This window comes from Macrotis lagotis, chromosome 5, assembly GCF_037893015.1.
Source record: "Macrotis lagotis isolate mMagLag1 chromosome 5, bilby.v1.9.chrom.fasta, whole genome shotgun sequence".
Lineage (NCBI taxonomy): Eukaryota > Metazoa > Chordata > Mammalia > Peramelemorphia > Peramelidae > Macrotis > Macrotis lagotis.
Window position 1 is genome coordinate 212,126,562 of NC_133662.1, and position 19,109 is coordinate 212,145,670.

At 43.8% G+C, this 19,109-nt stretch overlaps 2 protein-coding genes and 1 non-coding gene across 3 annotated transcripts in view; 2 read left to right on the plus strand and 1 right to left on the minus strand.

Moving 5' to 3' along the window:
* Positions 1-2,035: 2,035 nt before the first annotated feature.
* On the plus strand, positions 2,036-2,404 carry LOC141490356 (small Cajal body-specific RNA 2). The gene has a single exon (XR_012469186.1).
* A 2,882-nt stretch (positions 2,405-5,286) lies between these two features.
* CFAP276 (cilia and flagella associated protein 276) lies at positions 5,287-11,611 on the minus strand. The gene is made up of 5 exons (XM_074188331.1): positions 11,377-11,611; positions 9,723-9,827; positions 8,938-9,053; positions 6,087-6,208; positions 5,287-5,471 (listed from the first exon to the last, which is right to left on the minus strand). Exons 1-5 carry the CDS (start codon positions 11,437-11,439, stop codon positions 5,401-5,403), a joined length of 477 nt encoding a protein of 158 aa, XP_074044432.1. The 5' UTR covers positions 11,440-11,611; the 3' UTR covers positions 5,287-5,400.
* Positions 11,612-12,136: 525 nt separating this feature from the next.
* Positions 12,137-19,109, plus strand: part of ELAPOR1 (endosome-lysosome associated apoptosis and autophagy regulator 1) — a 111,993-nt gene continuing 105,020 nt past the window's right edge. The window contains exon 1 of the mRNA XM_074188330.1: positions 12,137-12,290. Coding sequence (XP_074044431.1) covers positions 12,141-12,290 — 150 coding nt within the window. The 5' untranslated portion in view covers positions 12,137-12,140. The remainder of the gene's footprint in view (positions 12,291-19,109) is intronic.

The window sequence follows — 19,109 nt, forward strand, 5'->3', positions numbered from 1 at the left end:
CTCCATACTTTCTTTTGGAGTCTTCCAAATATTAAGCTAGCTCTGGCAATGCAAGTGCCCACCTCATTGTCTTTGTGTACCTCCTTGCAAAGGACACTGCCAAGGTAAGTGAACTTGTCCACAATATTCAAAACTTCTCCATTTGCTTCAATCAACGGTTCCACATATGGATGATGTGGTACTGGCCGATGGAGCACTTGTGTTTTCTTGGTATTAATTGTTAGACCAAAATTAGCACAAGCAGCAGAGAATCCATCCATACTTTGTTGCATCTGAGCTTCAGAGGCTGCATTGAGTGCACAATCATCTGCAAACTGAAGATCATGCACTAACACTTCCTCTACTTGGTCTTGGCTTGTAGCCTTTTCAAGTTGAAGAATTTACCATTAGTGCTATAGCTGACCTTGAAGTCAAGTTCATCCTCAGTGAAGGCATTCGATAACATGGCTGAAAATATGCTAAAAAGTATGGGAGCAAAGATACATCCTTGTTTCACTTCCAGGGTGACCGGGAAATCCCAAGAGCATCATCCACTATCCAGAAGCCAGGCATGCATGAAATTGGTGTACAATACTGTTGAACTTTTCCAGGCAACCAGATTTTGTCATAATTTTCCATAAGCCTTCACAAATGACACTATCAAAGGCCTTGGTCAGATCTATAAATGTTGTATAGAAGAATCTTACCAGCAATGACTAAAAGAGAAATACCTCTGGGATTGCCACAGGACATTCTATTCCCTTTACCTTTATGGAGATGGATAGTGGAGGCATCTTTGAATTCTTGGGGATAATCCCTTCAAGCCATATAACCTGGAAATTTCAGTCAGTTTTTGGATGAGCAATGGACCCTCCACCCTTGATCAGCACCAGGTGCTTTGCCACTTGAAAGCATAAAATGGCATTCAAAACCTCTTCTTTAGTTGGAACTTCAGCAAGGGAGTGATTGACTTCAACTTGAGGTAAACAGTCAATGGCTTCTGCATTGTTTGATGATGGTTTGTTAAGAGCCCTATGGAAGTGTTCAACCTGTCTTTCTGGGATCCTGTATATCCCTATGGTTATCAATGTGGATCTAACAGCAAAATATCCATACTTATATCATCCTGGTGAGAGGTGGGAGGGGAAAAAAAAGCCAGGGCACAACAGAGAAGAGAAGAAAACCTATAAGAAGGCAAAGATGGATAATTTTTACTTTTTTGAAGCTAAAATTTGTTTTTATGATGGAACTATGTTTTGTGCATATGTGACAATGTTTTATTTTGTAAAATAAAATAGATAAAAATAATAAATATATCCCAAATACCTTCTACATGTAAAGCACTGGGCATATAAGAAGGAATATAAAATCTCATCTCCTCAGTAGATTTATACTTTAAACCAGGCAAATTCATTCTAAAGAAAGAACTATCTGTAGAAGAGATGAACAGAGGGGCGGACTTATGAAGTAGTGCTCTCCCAGGGCACTCAGTAGATAAAACTGAACTTGTAGTCTGGAATGACAGATTCAGATTCTGAATTTGCATGACCTGGGTAAGCCACTGCCCCCCCTCAGGTACCTCGGCCCCGTGCCTCCCTCAGGGAAGCAGCCTGGCATAATGGGTGCTGCAGGCTCCTGAGGACAGCTAGTGGTGCCTGTGAACCTGAACCTGAGCCTCTGGGCTCGCCCTACCCTAGCGCTGCCAAGCTGTCGGAGGCGGAGGGCAGGTCCCAGCCATTGCATTAGCCCCTCTCTCGGGGGCTCGTAAGGCCGGTGGAGCTCTGTGTTGTTATTCAGTTCCAGATGTTTTATCATGAAGCCATCATTTCCCGGGAAGCCGGCCACGTACCCACCGAGCTGGGCTGGTTCCCGGGCTTCACCGGCAGGGGGCAGCGGCCGCCAGGGGGCAGCGGCCGCCAGGGCTGCGAGACGCTCTATCCGCGAGAGCTCTATGGTTGCTCCCACAATCCCTTAGGGCGGAAAAGGGAGGAAGCTATAAAAGGCGCTGCCGGAAGGGAAGCGGCTCCATAGACGGACGGGCCAGGCGAGCGGTGAGGCTTCCCCGCGGGTGTGTGTGATGCGTGAAGTGGTTGAGTGAAGCGTGCAAGGCGCGTGCGAGGCGAGTGTGTGCGCGCGTGCGCGTGCGAGGCGAGCGTGTGCGCGCGTGCGAGGCGAGCGCGTGCCGCGGCCAGCCGACCCTTCCTGGCCCCCCACACTCTTGATCTTATTTGATCGGGCCGCGCTGGGCCGCCGGCCGGCCCGAGGTGAGAAGCCCCCTCCCGCGAAGCCCCCGGGCGCTGTGCGGCGAGGCCTTGCCACAGGCGGCGGCCGTCCGGCCCCGAGCCGGGCTCAGAAGTGATGAGTTGATCAGATAGACGAGGCGGGCCCGGCCCTGCCCGTGAGTATCGAGGCGATTCTGATCTGAGCCGGCCGGGCCGGGCCGGGCGGGCCCAACCCGGGGCCACGTGGCACGTGTGCGCGTGTGTAGGTGACACGTGACGCCGGCTTAGAGCCGCGAGTTTATGCAAACGGCGGAGCAGGGATCTGAAGGATTTTAGTCATCTCACTAGGCATGCGTTTGGGGTTTATTGTACCAGGGCATTAGATGCTAAGGTACCGAGGAGGGCAGCAAAAGGCCGGCTTCTGAGGACCTGGAATTTTAATGGGAACCTCGGAAGTTCTGGGGGCAGTTGGTCAACTGGTGGATTTTAAATGGAGACGTGAAGGAATCCAAGAAAGAGCTTTCCAAGCCTGGGAGAGAGTGGGTGCACTGTGATGAGGGAAATGTGGTACAGTCTGAGGGTGAAGAACACAAGTAAGTGATGGGAAGGGGAGACCGAGTTGCAAAAGTAAATTCAGATAAGGTCCAGGGAGGAATATTAAGAGAAAAAAATGGCTTCCATCTGGAGGAGAAAAACAGCAGCATCGGGTTGGGGCCTAGAAAAATAGGTCTATGTGAAGCTCATTCTAGGCAGAGATAGGGAGTCAACAGAGACAAAGAAACAGGAAAAGACAGAATAGAATAAGGGCCAGAAAATAGCTTTGGTTGGAACAGTATTGAGATAAGATTGATAGATAAGTTATAGTCAACTTAGGGGAGACCTTGAAAGTCAGAGTCAAAAGTTTGCTTTAACTAGGGAGGCAATGAAAAGCTTAGTAAAGGTTTCCAACTAAAGGAGTGGCACAATCCGGTGCAATGAAGATTATTCAGGAGGAGTGGAAGATGGATTGGGAAAGAGAGAGAGGCAGGAAACCTAATTAGGAAGCTGTTAAAATAATTGAGAGAAGATAAATTCCAGAACTAGCTGACTTCAGAGGGAATGGAGGACTGGAGATGAAAGAAATTTGCAAGTTTAGAAATCCCATCTGACTGCTGAGTTGAGTAAGGAGAGACCAAGTCAAAGGTGACTGCAGGGTTATACACCTGATTGACATAAATTAGGTCTGGAGGAGGCCAATTGAGGGATAGAAGATGAAGTGCAGTTTTCAGTATGTTCAGTTTCAGGTCCCCAGCCAGATAACAGCACTCCACTGGAAATGATGGTTGGTGGAAAGAAGTTTGAGGGCTGGGGCAGGGGCCTGGGGGTTGGAGATAAAGACTCAGGAGTCATGTGAATAGAGGAACTAATGAGCTCCTGAAAATGACACCACCAGTGAAAGGGTATAGAAAGACCATCTTAAGAAACACCTATACTTAAATGACTTTTCACACTTTGACACTGAACAGTCATTACCCAATAAAAAGCTACCCATTTTTGCCTCCATCCCCTAAGGGACAATTACATGTGTCTGATCCTCAAGTCCTGTCTCCCTTCCCTTAATGTTTATCTCTTGTATTCTACCTTTTAATTTCACTCTATCAGCCTTTGTATAGAGCTTTTCCTAATCAAGTCAAATTATCCTTCCCTTTGCTATAGGCTAGAAGCAGGGACAGAATATAAAATATAACTTCCCTGGTGTTACTTTCCTGGCAGAAAAAATGCCAAGTGGGAGAATGAAATTGCTAGTTTATTATGATGACCTAGAAACCAAAATTCTCTTTGCTCTGGATTTTACAATAAATTGAACCTCCTAGACTGCTATTTTGAATGTTCTGATTACATTAAATAAACCACCAGTGTAAGAGATTGGTAACTGTTGCTCAGGGATCTGCCCTTTCTGTAATCTTGGATCTCTATACAACTGAGCTGATTAACTTTCTAAAGTTTGGACTGAGCATCTATTCTATCACCAGTCTCTTAATGTAATGGACATTTCCTCAGTCAAATTGAGACCTGTTAAAAGACCTCAGCTTAAAAACCCAAGATCTCCCACTGCATCCAGGACCACCTCCAGTAGTCCTGATCCGGATCTGGCTACTGGACCCAGATGGCTCCAGAGGAGAAAGTGAGGCTGGGGACTTAGCAAGCCCTCCCCCCACTTCCACCCCCCCTTAAATCCAATTCACTTGCATGTCATTTCATCACCTCCCTAATGTGATCCTCTTTCAAGAGTGAAAGACAGACAGCATTATGTAAGTGCATTACACAATAGATTTCCATCTCTGACTCAAAGGTGGTCCACTAGGTTTCCTCAATTCAAATAGCAGAGAGGTATCAGTACTTGCACTGGATGGTGTTATTTGTTGGAGAATGGTACTTCTCTAACAAGTTACTAGTGTTAGTATTTCATGTTATTTAGATTAAGCTCAAGGGAAATTTGGTTTTAGGTTAAAGAAATTGTGACAAGAAAAGATAGAAAAGAAACCAAAACCTTAGATTTGAAACCCTAATTGGAAGATAAAAACTAACAACTATATCAAAGGGTTCATCTCCAAGTCACCAAAGATAATCCCACAATTCATTTCTGCAGAAGAAATACTGTGGACTCTTGAAGCTTATGTTTGAGAAGACCTGATGCAAGTGGGTATCCAGAGCCACAAAAAGAAGTGACTAACTTGCAAGCTGCTCTTCAGTCATTTCCAACTCTCTGATCTTATTTGGGGTTTCTTTGGCAAAGATCCTGGAGTGGCTTTGACATTATCTTCTCCAGCTCATTTTACAGTTGAGCAAATTGAGGTAAACAGGCTTTAAGTGACTTGACCAGGTTTATACAGCAAGTGTCTGAGGATAGATGAATCTTCCTGACTCCAAGCCCAACACCTAGCTGCCCCTAATTTACCAGCTGTTCTCACCTAAACCTTTGCTCTTCCATTCCAAATCCATGGGGTTTTTTTGTTTTGGTTTGGTTTTTTTGCTTTTTACCTATGCAACTTTTCAAGCCCGGTATCCAGATGTTAAGCCTCCTCCCTTCCCCTAGAAATATCAGATACATTCAAAGGTTTTATCTGAACACAAATTTATTTAATGGAGGCAAGTGGCAGGAGGAGGGACTAGCAGGTGCAGAGCCTCTGCTTGGGTTACTCATGTGGGCAATAAAAGACTAGGTGGAGAAGAATCCACCATCATTCTTGCGGGAGAACCCACCATTGGTGGCTGCATTGTGAGGGGGCACTGCAGAGAAATGAGAGACAGAGTTAGTAGCCTGTGATGCTCAGTTGCCCTCTCCGAGAATCCATCACTCCTGAAGTCTCAGTGTACTGTTGAAGGAGACTCTTATTTCTTGCTTCAGGAAGTAGCTATTTATGGCAGGACTTTGCAGAAGAAGTAAGACTTGCCCCCTTCTGCTGTCTTTTTTCAGTTCTCATACTCTACCCCCATCACTCTCAGGAACTGCCTTTCAGGTTAATTTTCTGGGTAGCCCTTTGTCTCCTTGGGCTAGGTTGAGCCACCCAGGTGCTCCCCTTACCTAATGTTTCCCAGTAGGTGGCAACACCAGACACTACCCAACTCCTTAAATGTCTCCATCTTTGCTTTCAGTTAGGAAGGCATGTGGCTTACGTGCCTTTTGTTTTGTTTTGTTTTGTTTTTTTAGATTTTTGGAAGGCAGATGGGGTTAAGTGGCTTGCCCAAGGCCACACAGCTGGGTAATTATTAAATGTCTGAGGCCGGATTTGAACCCAGGTACTCGTGACTTAAGGGCCTCTGCTCTATGCACTGTGCCACCTAGCTACCCCTTATGTGGCCTTTTTACAAACACCCTCCACAGCCCCCCCTCCCCACTCTTACCTATGATCCCTTGGACACTGTGGATTGAGTCCTTCTTGGGGCTGACCCATTGCCTAATCGTTGCTCGACTAGTAATGGGAGGAAGAGGCTGTATTTCATCTGGATTCTGGAGTTTGATGGCTCTGGAACAAACCAGGGGGAAAAGCCAGAAGGTGGTCATATACAGCTGACTCATAAGAATAGCTTTGCAGAAGCTCAAGGTTCATGTGGTCACAGTCTTTTTTTAAACAGTCACTTTTAAAATGTGATTTAAAACTTAACCTTTATATAGCACCTTCATAGTTAGAAAGCTTTTTGCATACATTTTCTCATTTGAGAAATAGGTAGTACAAGGATTTTCTATGAGAAACAAGCGGGGTGGATTGGTGGATAGAGTACTGACCCTGGAGTCAGAAAACCTGGGTTTTAATGCTAAGATACAACTGAGATACTGCACAAATCGTTCACCTTCTGTAGGCCTTGGTTTTCCCAGATATAAAATGAGAGCATTGAATTCAATGGCCTCTCAGTTCTTTCTGGCTCCAAACCTATGATCCTATAAACCTTTGGACTCACTTGAGTACATGCAAAGAGTAAATGGAAGAAGGAAGGCATAAAGGACAAGGCAGGACTTGGAGTCAACAAGACTCGGATTCAGAATCTTATGGGTCTGAGTTAATTTTCTTTTGTCTTAGTATAGTGGAAAAAACTTTGACCTTGATGTCGGGAAATCTTAATATAAAACAAGTTCTGACCTGATTAATACTTACACATTACTCTCCATCCCTAAGAAGTCTTCCTGGTAGAATTTAAGCTACTCAGGCTCTTATTCGGAGGGCAAGAACATTTTCAATTTTGTTTTTGTATCCTTAGGGCCTAGGCCTTACATAGTAATTTTGTTTTTTAGGTTTTTGCAAGACAAATGGGGTTAAGTGGCTTGCCCAAGGTCACACAGCTAGGTAATTGTTGTCTAAGGCTGGATTTGAATTCAGGTACTACTGACTCCAGGGCCGGTACTCTATCCAGTGCACCACCTAGCCACCCATTACATAGTAATTCTTTGCTGAAGAAGTAAAACTTCCCCTGCTGTAAAAGTCGTCTGCTGTCTTTTTTTTCAGTTCTCATACTCTGCCCCCATCACTCCTTGAAGTAGCTGAATCACAGATTAAACATTTTTAAAACCAATTTTGTCCATTTACCTTTATTCACTTAAAGTTTCAGCCTTAGTATTCTTAATGGTAAACTGGGAATACTATATGCACTACCTTTTTTATAGGGTGGTTATTAGAAAAAGTGCTTTTTTTAAAAAAAATATTTCTTCAACTACATGCAACTGTACTTTTCAACAATCTTTTTCCTGCAAGGTTTTGAATTTCACATTTTTCTCCCTCCCCTGATAGAAAGCAATCTAATTAGGCTATACGTGTATAACCATGCTAAACCTAGATCCATGTTAATCATGTAAAAAAAAGAAATCAAAACAGGAAGAAAACATTAGAAGAAATAATACATAAGACAACTTAAAAATTAAAGATAGCTTGGTCTGAATTTAAACTCCATAGTTCCTTCTCTGGATGTGTATGGTATTTTCCATCTCAAGTGTTTTAGAATTGGCTTTGATCATTGTACTGTTGACATGAACAGATCCATCATAATTGATCATCTCATGTTGCTGTTAATGTGTATAATGCTCGGGTTCTGTTCACTTCCCTCAGCATCAGTTCATGGAAGTCTTTCCAGGCTATTCTGAAGTCCCATTCCTCATGATTTCTTAGAGAACAGTAGTACTCCGTAACATTCATATGCCTCAATTTGTTCAGTCATTCCCCAGTTGATAGGCATCCCCTCAATTTCCAATCCTTTGCCATTACTAAAAGAGGTGCTATATTTTTGAACATATGGGCTTTATATGCCTTTTGGGGGGATCTCTTTGGGATGCAGACCTAGTAGGGTATTTGCTAGATCAAAGGGTACACACAGTTTTATTGCCCTTTGGACATAATTCCAAATTGCTCTCCAGAAAGGTTGGATCCCTTCACAACACCAACAATGCCTTAGTGTCCTAGTTTTTCAACATCCCCTCTAATATTAGTCATGAAAAGTGGTTTGAAAATGTTAAAGGTCTGTATAAATGAGATTATCATTATTCATACCAGCTAAAGCTAGAAAAAAAGTAATTTTCAATCCTCTGAATCTTGAGCTTATGTGTCTCAACTGATGCAGAAAAACTGTAAATTATTTGAAATTGATTGCAACAGTATTTCTGCTGAGCAGCTGGGGTGGGCTGATTTATGAGGATCTCTAGCAAGGGAGGGTATAGAGGATATAAACATGAAAAATTTATCAGGTGTGTGTGTACACACACAAAATATATGTATATATATAAATTAAAATAATATTTATTCAAGCCAACAATTTCTCTTTTGTTATCCTATTTTTTCTTTTTGTAAGGCAAATGGGGTTAAGTGGTTTGCCCAAGGCCACACAGCTAGGTAATTATTAAGTGTCTGAGACCAGGTTTGAACCCAGGTACTCCTGACTCCAAGGCCAGTGCTTTATCCACTATGCCACCTAGTGGCCCCTTGTGATCCTATTTTTGAAAAAATGTGGCCCAGTGGATAGGACCACTAGAGTCAGAATGTCCTAGGTTCAAATTTCTTTATGATATTTAGATACTGGGCTTTTAGTCAATTCTAGGATTTATCTATTAAGTTATATTAAGAAATCAGCTCCTTCCTGAATATTTGGCATAATTTTATTGTAATATTGAAGTGAGAAAGTGGCAGGTAGAGTCAGCCTTCACCTTAGGGCCAAACTCTTCCCCTTAAGGTCCTGCCTGCTCTTACTAGAGTTCTCTGTCTCATCCACTTACCCATGGGTATCATTGATAGTCTCTTGATGGATTAGCACTTGGGCCTTGTCCTGAAGCAATCCAGTATGGTGGTTGTATAGGGATGTTATACGGAAATCCAAGTCATCCAAGGGAATCTGCAATGGAGGCCAGCAGGACAGTCATTTTTCTTGTCAAGCTGTGTCTCTCTTTACTTCTCCCCCAAAGGGCTTAGTAGAGACTCTGCTTGGGCCAAGATTCAGCAGCAAGTCTTCTACAAGGTGTCCCAAAAGAGGGCTTAAAAGCTATTGCTTTGAGGTCTAATTGATTAAAACTGCACTAAGACTTTTGGAACATGCTGCATAAAACAGACTCCTCAATGCTTAACAGGATAATCCCTTAACTATGATCAAGTTTGATTTGCTGATTTAGATGAATCTAATCTCTACTTTCTATTAAAGACCCTGGAGAGGGCTTTAGACTTGTTGAACTATTTTAGAACAATATAAATCCATTCCATACTTAGGCTCCTCTTGCATTTTAGCCAGTGGAAAGTGGGGAACCCAGAGATATAATGACTTGCTCAAGGTGAACCAGAGCCAAGAACAGAATTTACTCTTAGTGAATTTTTTTTTTCCAGAGACCTGAAAATGGGGCTGGAAGTTGACCAGGAGAGTCCTGCATTATTTTTTTTTCGTAGACCTTTGGATTACAGATACAAGGAAGGAAACACCTTCCAAAAGATCAAAGTATGATCCTATTCCTTTAGAAACTATTCTCCTAAATGGTTCCAGGACAGAAAGAAATGAATTCTTAGTTCTCTGTACCTCTGGATCATAGAAATATACATCCCGCCTAATACTGGCAATTGTGGTAGCTGCATGGAGTCGGTTCCAAGGATCCTGAGGCCGAGTATTTTGGTTCTGAGCTTTCTGCAAGACACAAATCACACTTATTAGAAGATTATGTCCTGGTGGTTTTCATGATATGTTTCTCTGCATCAAGAAGCAGCATCTCTACAGTCAGATATAGGATGGCAGTAGTTGCCAGAATCTTGACCCTTGAATGTTTCAAGTCTTGATAACTAGCAGGGTGATGGTTATCATTTAATGACAGGGAAGTCAAAAGGAGATGCTTCTTTGGCTGTAAAGTGAGTTTCAAGTCAAAGATACTGTGATTTGGAGTGACATTATCCAAGTGTAAATACCCTAGTAGGGTGCTCAATCCACTGTGCCACTTAGCTGCCCCTACATACTAGAGTTTGAGGAGAGTGTCTAGAATGCAGGTGGAGATGGAGATCACCTGCAAAAAAGTAATAATTGAAACCATGAGAGTGGTTGAGCTTTCTCCAAGAGAGGAGAAATGAAGAAAGAAAAGCAAAGATAAGAGGAAAAAATTCCAGCAGAAATTAGAAGACCAAACAAGAAGTGGTAAAAGAGAGAGGGAAATCAGGAAGATTTGTCACAGAGACAAAATATAGAATTTTTTTTTTAAATAACGGGTCTGGCCAACTCAGTGTCATGATATGTCAAGGGGAATAAAAAATAATTCATGGGATATGAAAGAAAAAAATTACAAAAACATCAAACCATAGTAACTAGTATCCTAACCTCAGGTAGAACCCCATTACCTTATTGAAACTAATAAAATTATATTAAAACTATACCATATGGTTGTGTGCTTATTTTACCTCTTTAGAGTCAAAATTTTCTGATTTTGAGCTATGTCCTGCAAGCATTAGATTTTTTTCCCTATAAAATAGCAATTACTCGTAATTTCTCTTATCCTTCCCTACTTCAAACAGCTGAATCATTTAAGAACAAGTATTTAAATTCCCAAATAGTGTCAAATCATATCAACACTAACTTTGAATTCAAATTGGCTACTCTATTTGAAATAATGTGCTGGGGGGGGGGGGGGCTAGGTGGTGCAGCAGATAGAGCCCCGGTCCTGGAGTTAGGAGTACCTGGGTTCAAACCCGGCCCCAGACACGTAATGACCTAGCCGTGTGGCCTTGGGCAAGCCACTTAACTCCAGTACCTTGCAAAAACCTAAAAAAAAAGTGCTAGAGCAGGGAATGCAAAAAACTGAGTTCTTTTTCTCAAGGATCTCGGGATCTGTTGAAGGGAACAAAAGAATACACTGATATTTAATTAATAATTAATACTTTAATAATAATATAGGCTGCACGAGAAAATGAAAATTGAGGGAGGGCCTCCACGACCATTTGTGGCTCTGGCGCATTTTTAAAGTCCAGGAGCTGGTCGGGGATGGGGGAGGGTGTTAAGTCAGCTCGGACCCTTTCGCCCTCCTTTGGAGCGCGCGCTTCCGTGGCCAGGAGGGTCCTAGGGGCAGCGGGCTAGTGTGCCCAGCAGCCGCAGGCGCGCACGTCCCTTTTCTGATCACGAATAATAGCGATCATCCTTTATTCGGGGCAGTGGGGCGGCGCGGCTTGCCCAGGCCCCCCGGCGCCCGCTCTACCTCGCAGTCCCTCCTGCCCGCGTAGGTCTCCTCGCTGTGGGCCCGCGCGGGGTCTCGGGGCATCCTGGGCGGGGGGCCGGGCCGGGCCGGGCCGGGGCGCGCTTGTTTGGAGCCCCCGCCGCGTTGCCAGGCGACGCCCCGCCGCCTCTGTGACTCGGGCGGCCGCTAGCGGCGGCATTCGAGGGCCGGCCGGACTGGCAGCGCGCCGGGACCGCCTCGCGAGGTGCGGGCAGGGGGCGGCCCCGGGGCCCGGGGGGCGGGGGGCGGCGGGCACCTGCGCGCGGAGCCCCGCGGCGGGCGGCGGGCCGAGGGCACCAGGGCCTCACCGCGGGCCTCCTTCTCTCCTAGCCGCAGCCTCCGCGCCCCCCGCGGCCGAGCCGATGCCCCCGGAGCCCGGGCCCGCCCAGCGCTCCCCCATGTCTCCGGCCCCCGCGCCGCGCGCGGCTCCCGCCTGGGTCCAGCCGTTGGCCGGCCTCCGGCGCGCGCCCTGCCACGCGCGGCGCGCTCCCGGGCGGTAGCCGGCGCGGCCACGGCCACGGCCACGGCCACGGGCAGGTGAGCGCCTTCCCCGCCGCGCGGAGGGAGGAGGAGGCGGTCGCCTAGGCGACGCGGGCCGGAGCCGGCGGAGGATGGGCGGCCCCGGGCCGGCGGCGGGGAGGGGACCGCGGCCGCCCCACCCTCGCCTCCTCCCCCCCGGCCCCCGCGCCCCGCCCGCAGAAGCGGGGGGCCGCGCACCTGAGGCTGCTCTCTCTCCCGGCAGCGCGATGGCCCGCGCGGGGGGCGCCCCGCACCCTTCCGCCGGGCCCCGGGAGCCGAGGCCGAGGCCGCCGGCGCTGCTGCTGCTGCTGCTGCTGCTCCGGGCCGGCGCTGCCCCGCGGGGGGCCGGAGGAGCCGAGCTGCACGCCTGCAAAGAGGTACCCCTGCCCCGGGGGGCGCGGGCCGGTGGGGGGCGCGGGGCGCGGAGGGCAGGACGAGCGTGGGGGGCAGCCGGAGCATCCAGAGCAGAGGCTGGAAGTCACGGGGAGCCTGGCACGGGAGAGGCACCAAGTGGCAGGACGGGGGGGGCGGACCGGGGTCCACTGCCAAGGGCAGAAGTGGGCGGGGGGGGGAGCCAGGGTGTCCCCCCTTCTTCCCCAGCATAGTCTCCCCCGCTTTTCTATCCGGTAACTTTTTATGCCGGGAAGTGGACCAGAGCCTGTCTTCTCCGTAGCCTTTGAAGGGAGAACCCGGCTTTTTTTTTCTTTGCACCTGCCCGGGATACCATCGCCTTCCAGAGCTCCTTGAGTGCTCCCTGTATCCACTCCCGCAGTCGATTCCGCAACTTGCCTACGAGCTGGATTTTCCAGCTGTTTCTGAAACGTCGATGGCACGCTTGAGCTATTGACTCTTGCAATATTGTCGGGATGGCGGATGTTAGAAGCGGTAAAGCCTCTCGAGTTTCCTCCCATGGACCTGGATGGTTCGGGTTCCCCTCTGAGTAACCCTTCCTAACCATATGGCACAGTTAGTGATAGAGGATTTACGGCATTAGGGGAGACGCAGCAGACCTCACACCGTTATCTCTCTGAAATGTCCACTATTTCAAAACCAGCCTCAGATGTCAAAGAATAATCGCAAATTTCCAATTTGACATTCCATTTGATGAAACTTTTTATTTGCCAGAGATTGTGGAGCGACAGAAAGAGGACACTCGGGATTTCATTCCATTTCTTGGTAGCTTGTAAGCCTACTGGCCAGATCATGGACAGAGAGTTGAGCAGCTTGAGATGACTTTTTAGATGAATAAATGAATATGCTCTCCTTCACATAAATAATTATCCTCAGGATCCGATGTCAGCCACTCTGTTTGGCATTTAAAGGTCTTAGGAAACCTGACTCCCTTCTACTTTTCCAGTCATTTTACACATTTATGAATTTGCACTATGAATTTAGACCCCACCCCCAATATTCTTGAGGCCATCTGGTTTTATTTCCTTTAGAGTATATTAGACCACAGTCAAGCTAGACTATTGTAGCTGGCAGCTAGCATAGCATTGTTTGCACACACCTTCTCCAAACAATGACCAGGAACTCACCAGAGACTCCCCAAGAATCCACCCCTGGGAAAGAAATAAAATCACCTCTTTGTGAGTCTGAATTTAGGAGGGGTTGAATTAGATCCGGAAAGACTCTAGATTTTTAAACCATACCCATAACATAATCTTGCAGAGGGGAAATTTATCTCCAGATTGGTTAGACGATTTCAAGTTTAAGATCTTCATTTGAACTTAAATTAATTCCGGGGAATCCAGCCCAAGGTGTTTAATGCTAGGAAATATTTTGTTCTGAGGCTACAGTCCCCAGCAACACACTAGCATTTAATAACCAGCCAGCATTTACACCATGCTGGAAACACCCTATATGCATTTGCATGTGTGCTTTGAAATCATTGAATGAAGCAAATTCTTTTTAGCAACATTCTAACTGTTTCTAACCCTTCTGACAATTGCTAATGACGCTGCCTTGGTTTCTGAGAGCCAGAGCAATCCCCTTGGGATCTATTAAGGCAGAAGAAACACTAAATCACTTGATTAGTTGGGACAGAAGTGGTAGAATGAGTGTGAGGCCTCGACTCTTAAATGTGTGCTAAGGCTTGATGGAGTTGTTCTAGATTTACCATGGTCGGTGATTGCAGCAATACGAAACATCCTGTTTGGGTGCTTGTTTTTAATTAATTATTTAATGGCCCCTGAGCTAGTGTTGACTCAGTGCCAACTGATGGACTGTTTCTTATGAAAGTAGCATATCTCCATTAAAGAATATAGAAGCCCGAGAATTGTCTTTGATTTTAACTTTGTTCTTTATTCAGAAACCAGGAACTAAGAATACAAGATGTGTGGTTCCCTTATCTCTTTTTAAAAGAATTTATTGAAGATTTATTGAAGAGAAACCTCTAAGGAAAAAAACGATTTCTAATACATGAAATTGAATTTTGGCTAGACTCTGGACCTGAAGAACCCTTATTAGCTCCAAATACTTCCTTAGTACTTGCACATATCAATGGTCTTGTTAACATGGAACTCTCTTCCATGGTGCAGATTACAACCATTCCACACAGTCATCCTGGCTGACTCTTTGTATCCTCCAATAAATTCTCCATAGGGGACCCACCCAAGATGCTAGGAGCCTTCCTCAAGGTCTTTTCATATTCCATGGGTTACTGTGCCCTTTTTGGGATGCCTGACTTTTATCCTTTATTCTTTGATACATGATTGGTCTTATTTTCCCTTCACATCTCTTGGAAAGATGTCTTTGACTTATTCTTTTTTTTTTTTTAGGTTTTTGCAAGGCAAATGGGGTTAAGTGGCTTGCCCAAGGCCACACAGCTAGGTAATTATTAAGTGTCTGAGGCCACATTTGAACTCAGGTACTCTTGACTCTAGGGCCAGTGCTCTATCCATTGTGCCACCTAGCCGCCCCTTTTGACTTATTTGAAACTAGTGAATTGTTGTTTATAATGCCCATCTTGTACTCTATTGCCATTTGGGTTGCCTTTAATTTTGACTCATTGGACACTTAATGTTCTATGATTTGCAACCAGAGAGCATGACAGGAAGACTATTAGATTATTAAAAAAAAGATATTTGTTTCAAGGTAAGCCCTATATAATACATTTTTAAAAATGGCAAATTTTAAAGTACCAAATAGCTAGGTCACTATTACTGGATCACTTTCTATTCTTAGGAAAAATCATTTTTTTTATCATTATTTTTTCCTTTTCTCTACAAGTAAACATTTACTACATAGCAATCACTTTTTTTAAAAAAGTTTTTCTTTGCAAGCAATGGGGTTAAGTGGCTTGCCCAAGGCCACACAGCTAGGTAATTATTAAGTGTCTGAGGCTGGATTTGAACTCAGGTACTCCTGACTCCAGGGCAGGTGCTCTATCCACTGCCCCACCTAGTGGCCCCCTTAATCATGCTTTCAAGTGTCAACTGAAGGCCGACCTTCTGCAAGAGAACCATTCTTGGCCTCGACATTTCCTTCAGCCAATCCTCCTATGACATGGACTGATTGCCCTCCACTGTATGCCCTCTAGTTTATCAGCATCCTTCCTAAAAGGTTGTATTCCAGATAGGGCCTGCCCATGGCAGAGTAAGGTAGAACTATCAACTCCTGACATTCTTGAAAGAATGGTGTGGCCCAAGATTGCATTAACTTTTGGGGTTTCCATATTGTATTGCTGACTTTGCACCCATGATTCACTAAACCCCCCCCCCCCAGATCTTTTTCAAACAGACTATTATCTAGTCACTTTCTCCCTATTTTTGAAGTTTCTTTTGGTTATTTGTTTGGAAACCAAATTTAGATTATCCTTCCCAAATTTCATTTTACTGGTTTTTACCCAGTATTATAATGGATAAAGATCTTTTGTAAGTCTTCACTTTGTCCTCCATTGTGTTAGCTATCTCTTCTAGCTTTGATTAACATGCTAACTATAGTTTCTTGGTTGTTTGTTTTTTAATCAAAATTGAATAGCAAAGGACCAAGCATAACTCCTGGGGTACTCCACTAAAGACCTGTAAGTGGAAGATAACATTATTGAAACCTTTTAAGTCCAATCATTTAGCCAGTTTCAAATCCATTTAATTGTCTAGTTTATGCCCCTCCATATTTCTCACAAGAATCTTAGGAAATATTAGCAACTTTGCAAAAATCTAGATAAACTATATAAGGCAAAAGCATACAGGTGAGAAAAATTCAGGTCTACTACAGGGAACATTGAGCAATTCATATGATTAGTACATACATACAAATAGGGGAATTCATAGAAAATGGAATTAAGCAAGTTGTTTGGAGCCATATTGGGAGTCTTTGAATGTAGTTTTAATTTAATTCAGCTGACAGTGGAAGCCACTGAAGGTCTTTGAGCATAGGAGTGATGTGATCAAAGTGGTGCTGTTGGGACAATTAATCTGATTGTAGTGACAGAACAGTGGGGGATCAGAGACCGGAAGATGACTATCTTATAAGTCTAAAAGTGAGATAGTAAGGTCTTCAATTAGAGTGGAGGGACTAAGATTGAAGATTCTAATTAAAATAATTAGTAGGATTTGGAACCTGGTTATATGTAGTAGGGAAAGGACACTAAAGGCTGAGGAAGTGAGAGAATTAGCTGTGCCATTAACATTTTAGAGCCTTTAATAGATGTTGGGAAGTTATAAGGAGGAGTTTTGCTAGATAATGTAGACACATGGCTTTTCAACTCTAAATTCTCTTTACTGATTTATGTTTATACCAACTGGGAAAACTAACAAGGCTTGGGTAGACTCTTTCCTTGTCTCATAGCACTTTCTAGGCCTTATACAAGTTCTAGTGCCTTATTTGTAATTCCAGCTCTGTAGAAAGAAGGGTTAGTACAGAAGATTTTCAGAAATAGTGTGTTAATATGGCAAATATTGAATTATTCCTTATGTTCTTCAGTTATTTAAATTGGGGGTTGCAAAAGAGAGGAATTTGATTTCCAGAGAGGAAATCAAAGTTCTCTACTTTATTTGATATAAATTTAGATCCCTCTTGGATCATTGCTTTGTCATGGTGAAAGGGCTTGTGTGATTCAATGAAACTATGAAGTTTACCCAAGATGGACAGGTCATAGGGGAGTGTTTTGACAAAAAGTAATTCACCAGAGAAGGAATTGGCAAATCACTCCATTATCTTTGCCAAGAAAACCCTATGGACAGTACTAAGATGATAAAAGCGATGACGCTGGAAGATGAGCTCCTCAGGTTGAAGAGCCTGGCATGCGATGGTTCACTGGGTCAGGAAGAGTTGGACATGACTGAACAACAACAAAGTGATCTATGTAACTGCCATATTTTGTTTGATGGGGTGGAAAGAACTAAAGATTTACATGATCTTGGGACTGGAAGAAACTCAAGAGATCATCTAGTCCCCCTGCTTCAAGGTATAATGACAACTTGTGCAGTTTGTATCATAGAACAGAACTGAAGCCACACAAATAACAAATTCTAGTGAGTTTGGTTTTAAATCTAAAATCGTCCACCTTCATTTCCTAAATAATTTTATTTTCCCACTGTTCCACTAATCACTGTTTAGTGAAAGTCACATGCCTTACTCAGGGTGTCCTTCATTACTAAATCAATATAACCAACTTGGACTGGACCACCTGTACTCGGGAAGGTGGACAATTCCTGCAATTAAGGCAAAAGCTTAGAACCTCTGGGGAATGTTGCCCTTCTGAGGTTTCGATTTCTTCTAGCTATTGTTAATACTCTGTGATGCCAATTGTATGGGGGGATTTAGGACATTGTGAAAGGAAGAGAGTTTGACAGAATGGATAGAGAATAGGAATAACCATACTACCACCCATTTGGGAAACATCCTGATACCTAAGTTTGTTTGGATTAGGTTTTATTTTAGCAACTTAAAATATTAATGGTTTCATAACTATTAATTAAAAATATATAATAACTAATTTAATACATATTTTAACTAATAGCAGTTTGTTGTTTTGTTGTGTTTGACTCTATGGGGACAAAGTCCATGGAGTCTTCTTAGCAAAGATATTGCAGTGGTTTTCTATTTCTTTCTCCAGTGTGTTCCCATTTTACATATGAGGAGCTGAGGGAAGGGGTTAAGCCCAGGGTCTCACAGCTAATAAGTGTCTAAGTCCAAATTTGAAGTCTGGGTCCCTCTGACCTAGGCTTCAGTAACAGTTTAATCACAGTCAAATTCAGTACCATTCTTCTCACCTGTTAAAGTTTGGAAGAATAAAATGCAGAACTTTGGACATTTAAAATTCAAGCTTCCAAGGAAATCATGATCCCTGGTATTAGGGCTTTTTGGAATATCAGCAGTTTTAAATTTAAATTTAAAGCTGGCTTACTCTCCTTCTATATTAGACAAAATTTAAATGCTCTTCTCTGACCTGTTCTTGATATACCTCATTCTGAAAAAGAAATTTACCAGTGAGGGAATCTTATCATTTGTCTATAGGACTTATTATCCTATCCCCAATCTTTCAATAGAGGGCATAGATACTTTTGCTACTTCCTCCTGAATGCTAACATGACCTCATTGGTTTTTATCTGGGACTCTCTAAGGACAATGATGTCATTGTCCAAGGCTTACAGTGTATAATGTTGAAATGTCTCTAACACACTCAGCACAAGTGCTTAATAATATTTGTTCTTTGATTATTGAATGAAAGGCTGTTGAATGTGCACTGACTTTGGAGTCAGGGAGAGCAGGGTTCAAATTCTGGCTTAGTGTTGTGTGACTTCAATAAAGTAACTTCACTTCCCTAAGCCTCAGATGCTTCATTTGAAAAAAGTATAATAATACCTTTATTATTATAAAGTTTTATTATAGAGTTATTCTGAGAAAAGAATTTAGCAAACTGAAGTCCCCAGATAAATGTGAGTGATGAGACAAGGAGTGCTATTAGAATTGCAGGATGGAACCTGGTGCTTTACCCATTAAACATCCACTGAACACCTTTTAAATGGAAAATTTCAGAGACCCAAAAATAAGAAAGCAGGACTAGAGAAATTAACCTCTTATTTTCCAAATTTCTGAGAGGTCAAGTTCATGCCTTTCCAACTTTAGTGCTGGAAGAACTGTTGAGTTTAACCACTATAATTCTTTTTTTTTTTAGGATTTTTTCAAGGCAATGGGGTTAAGTGGCTTGCCCAAGGCCACACAGCTAGGTAATTATTAAGTGTCCGAGG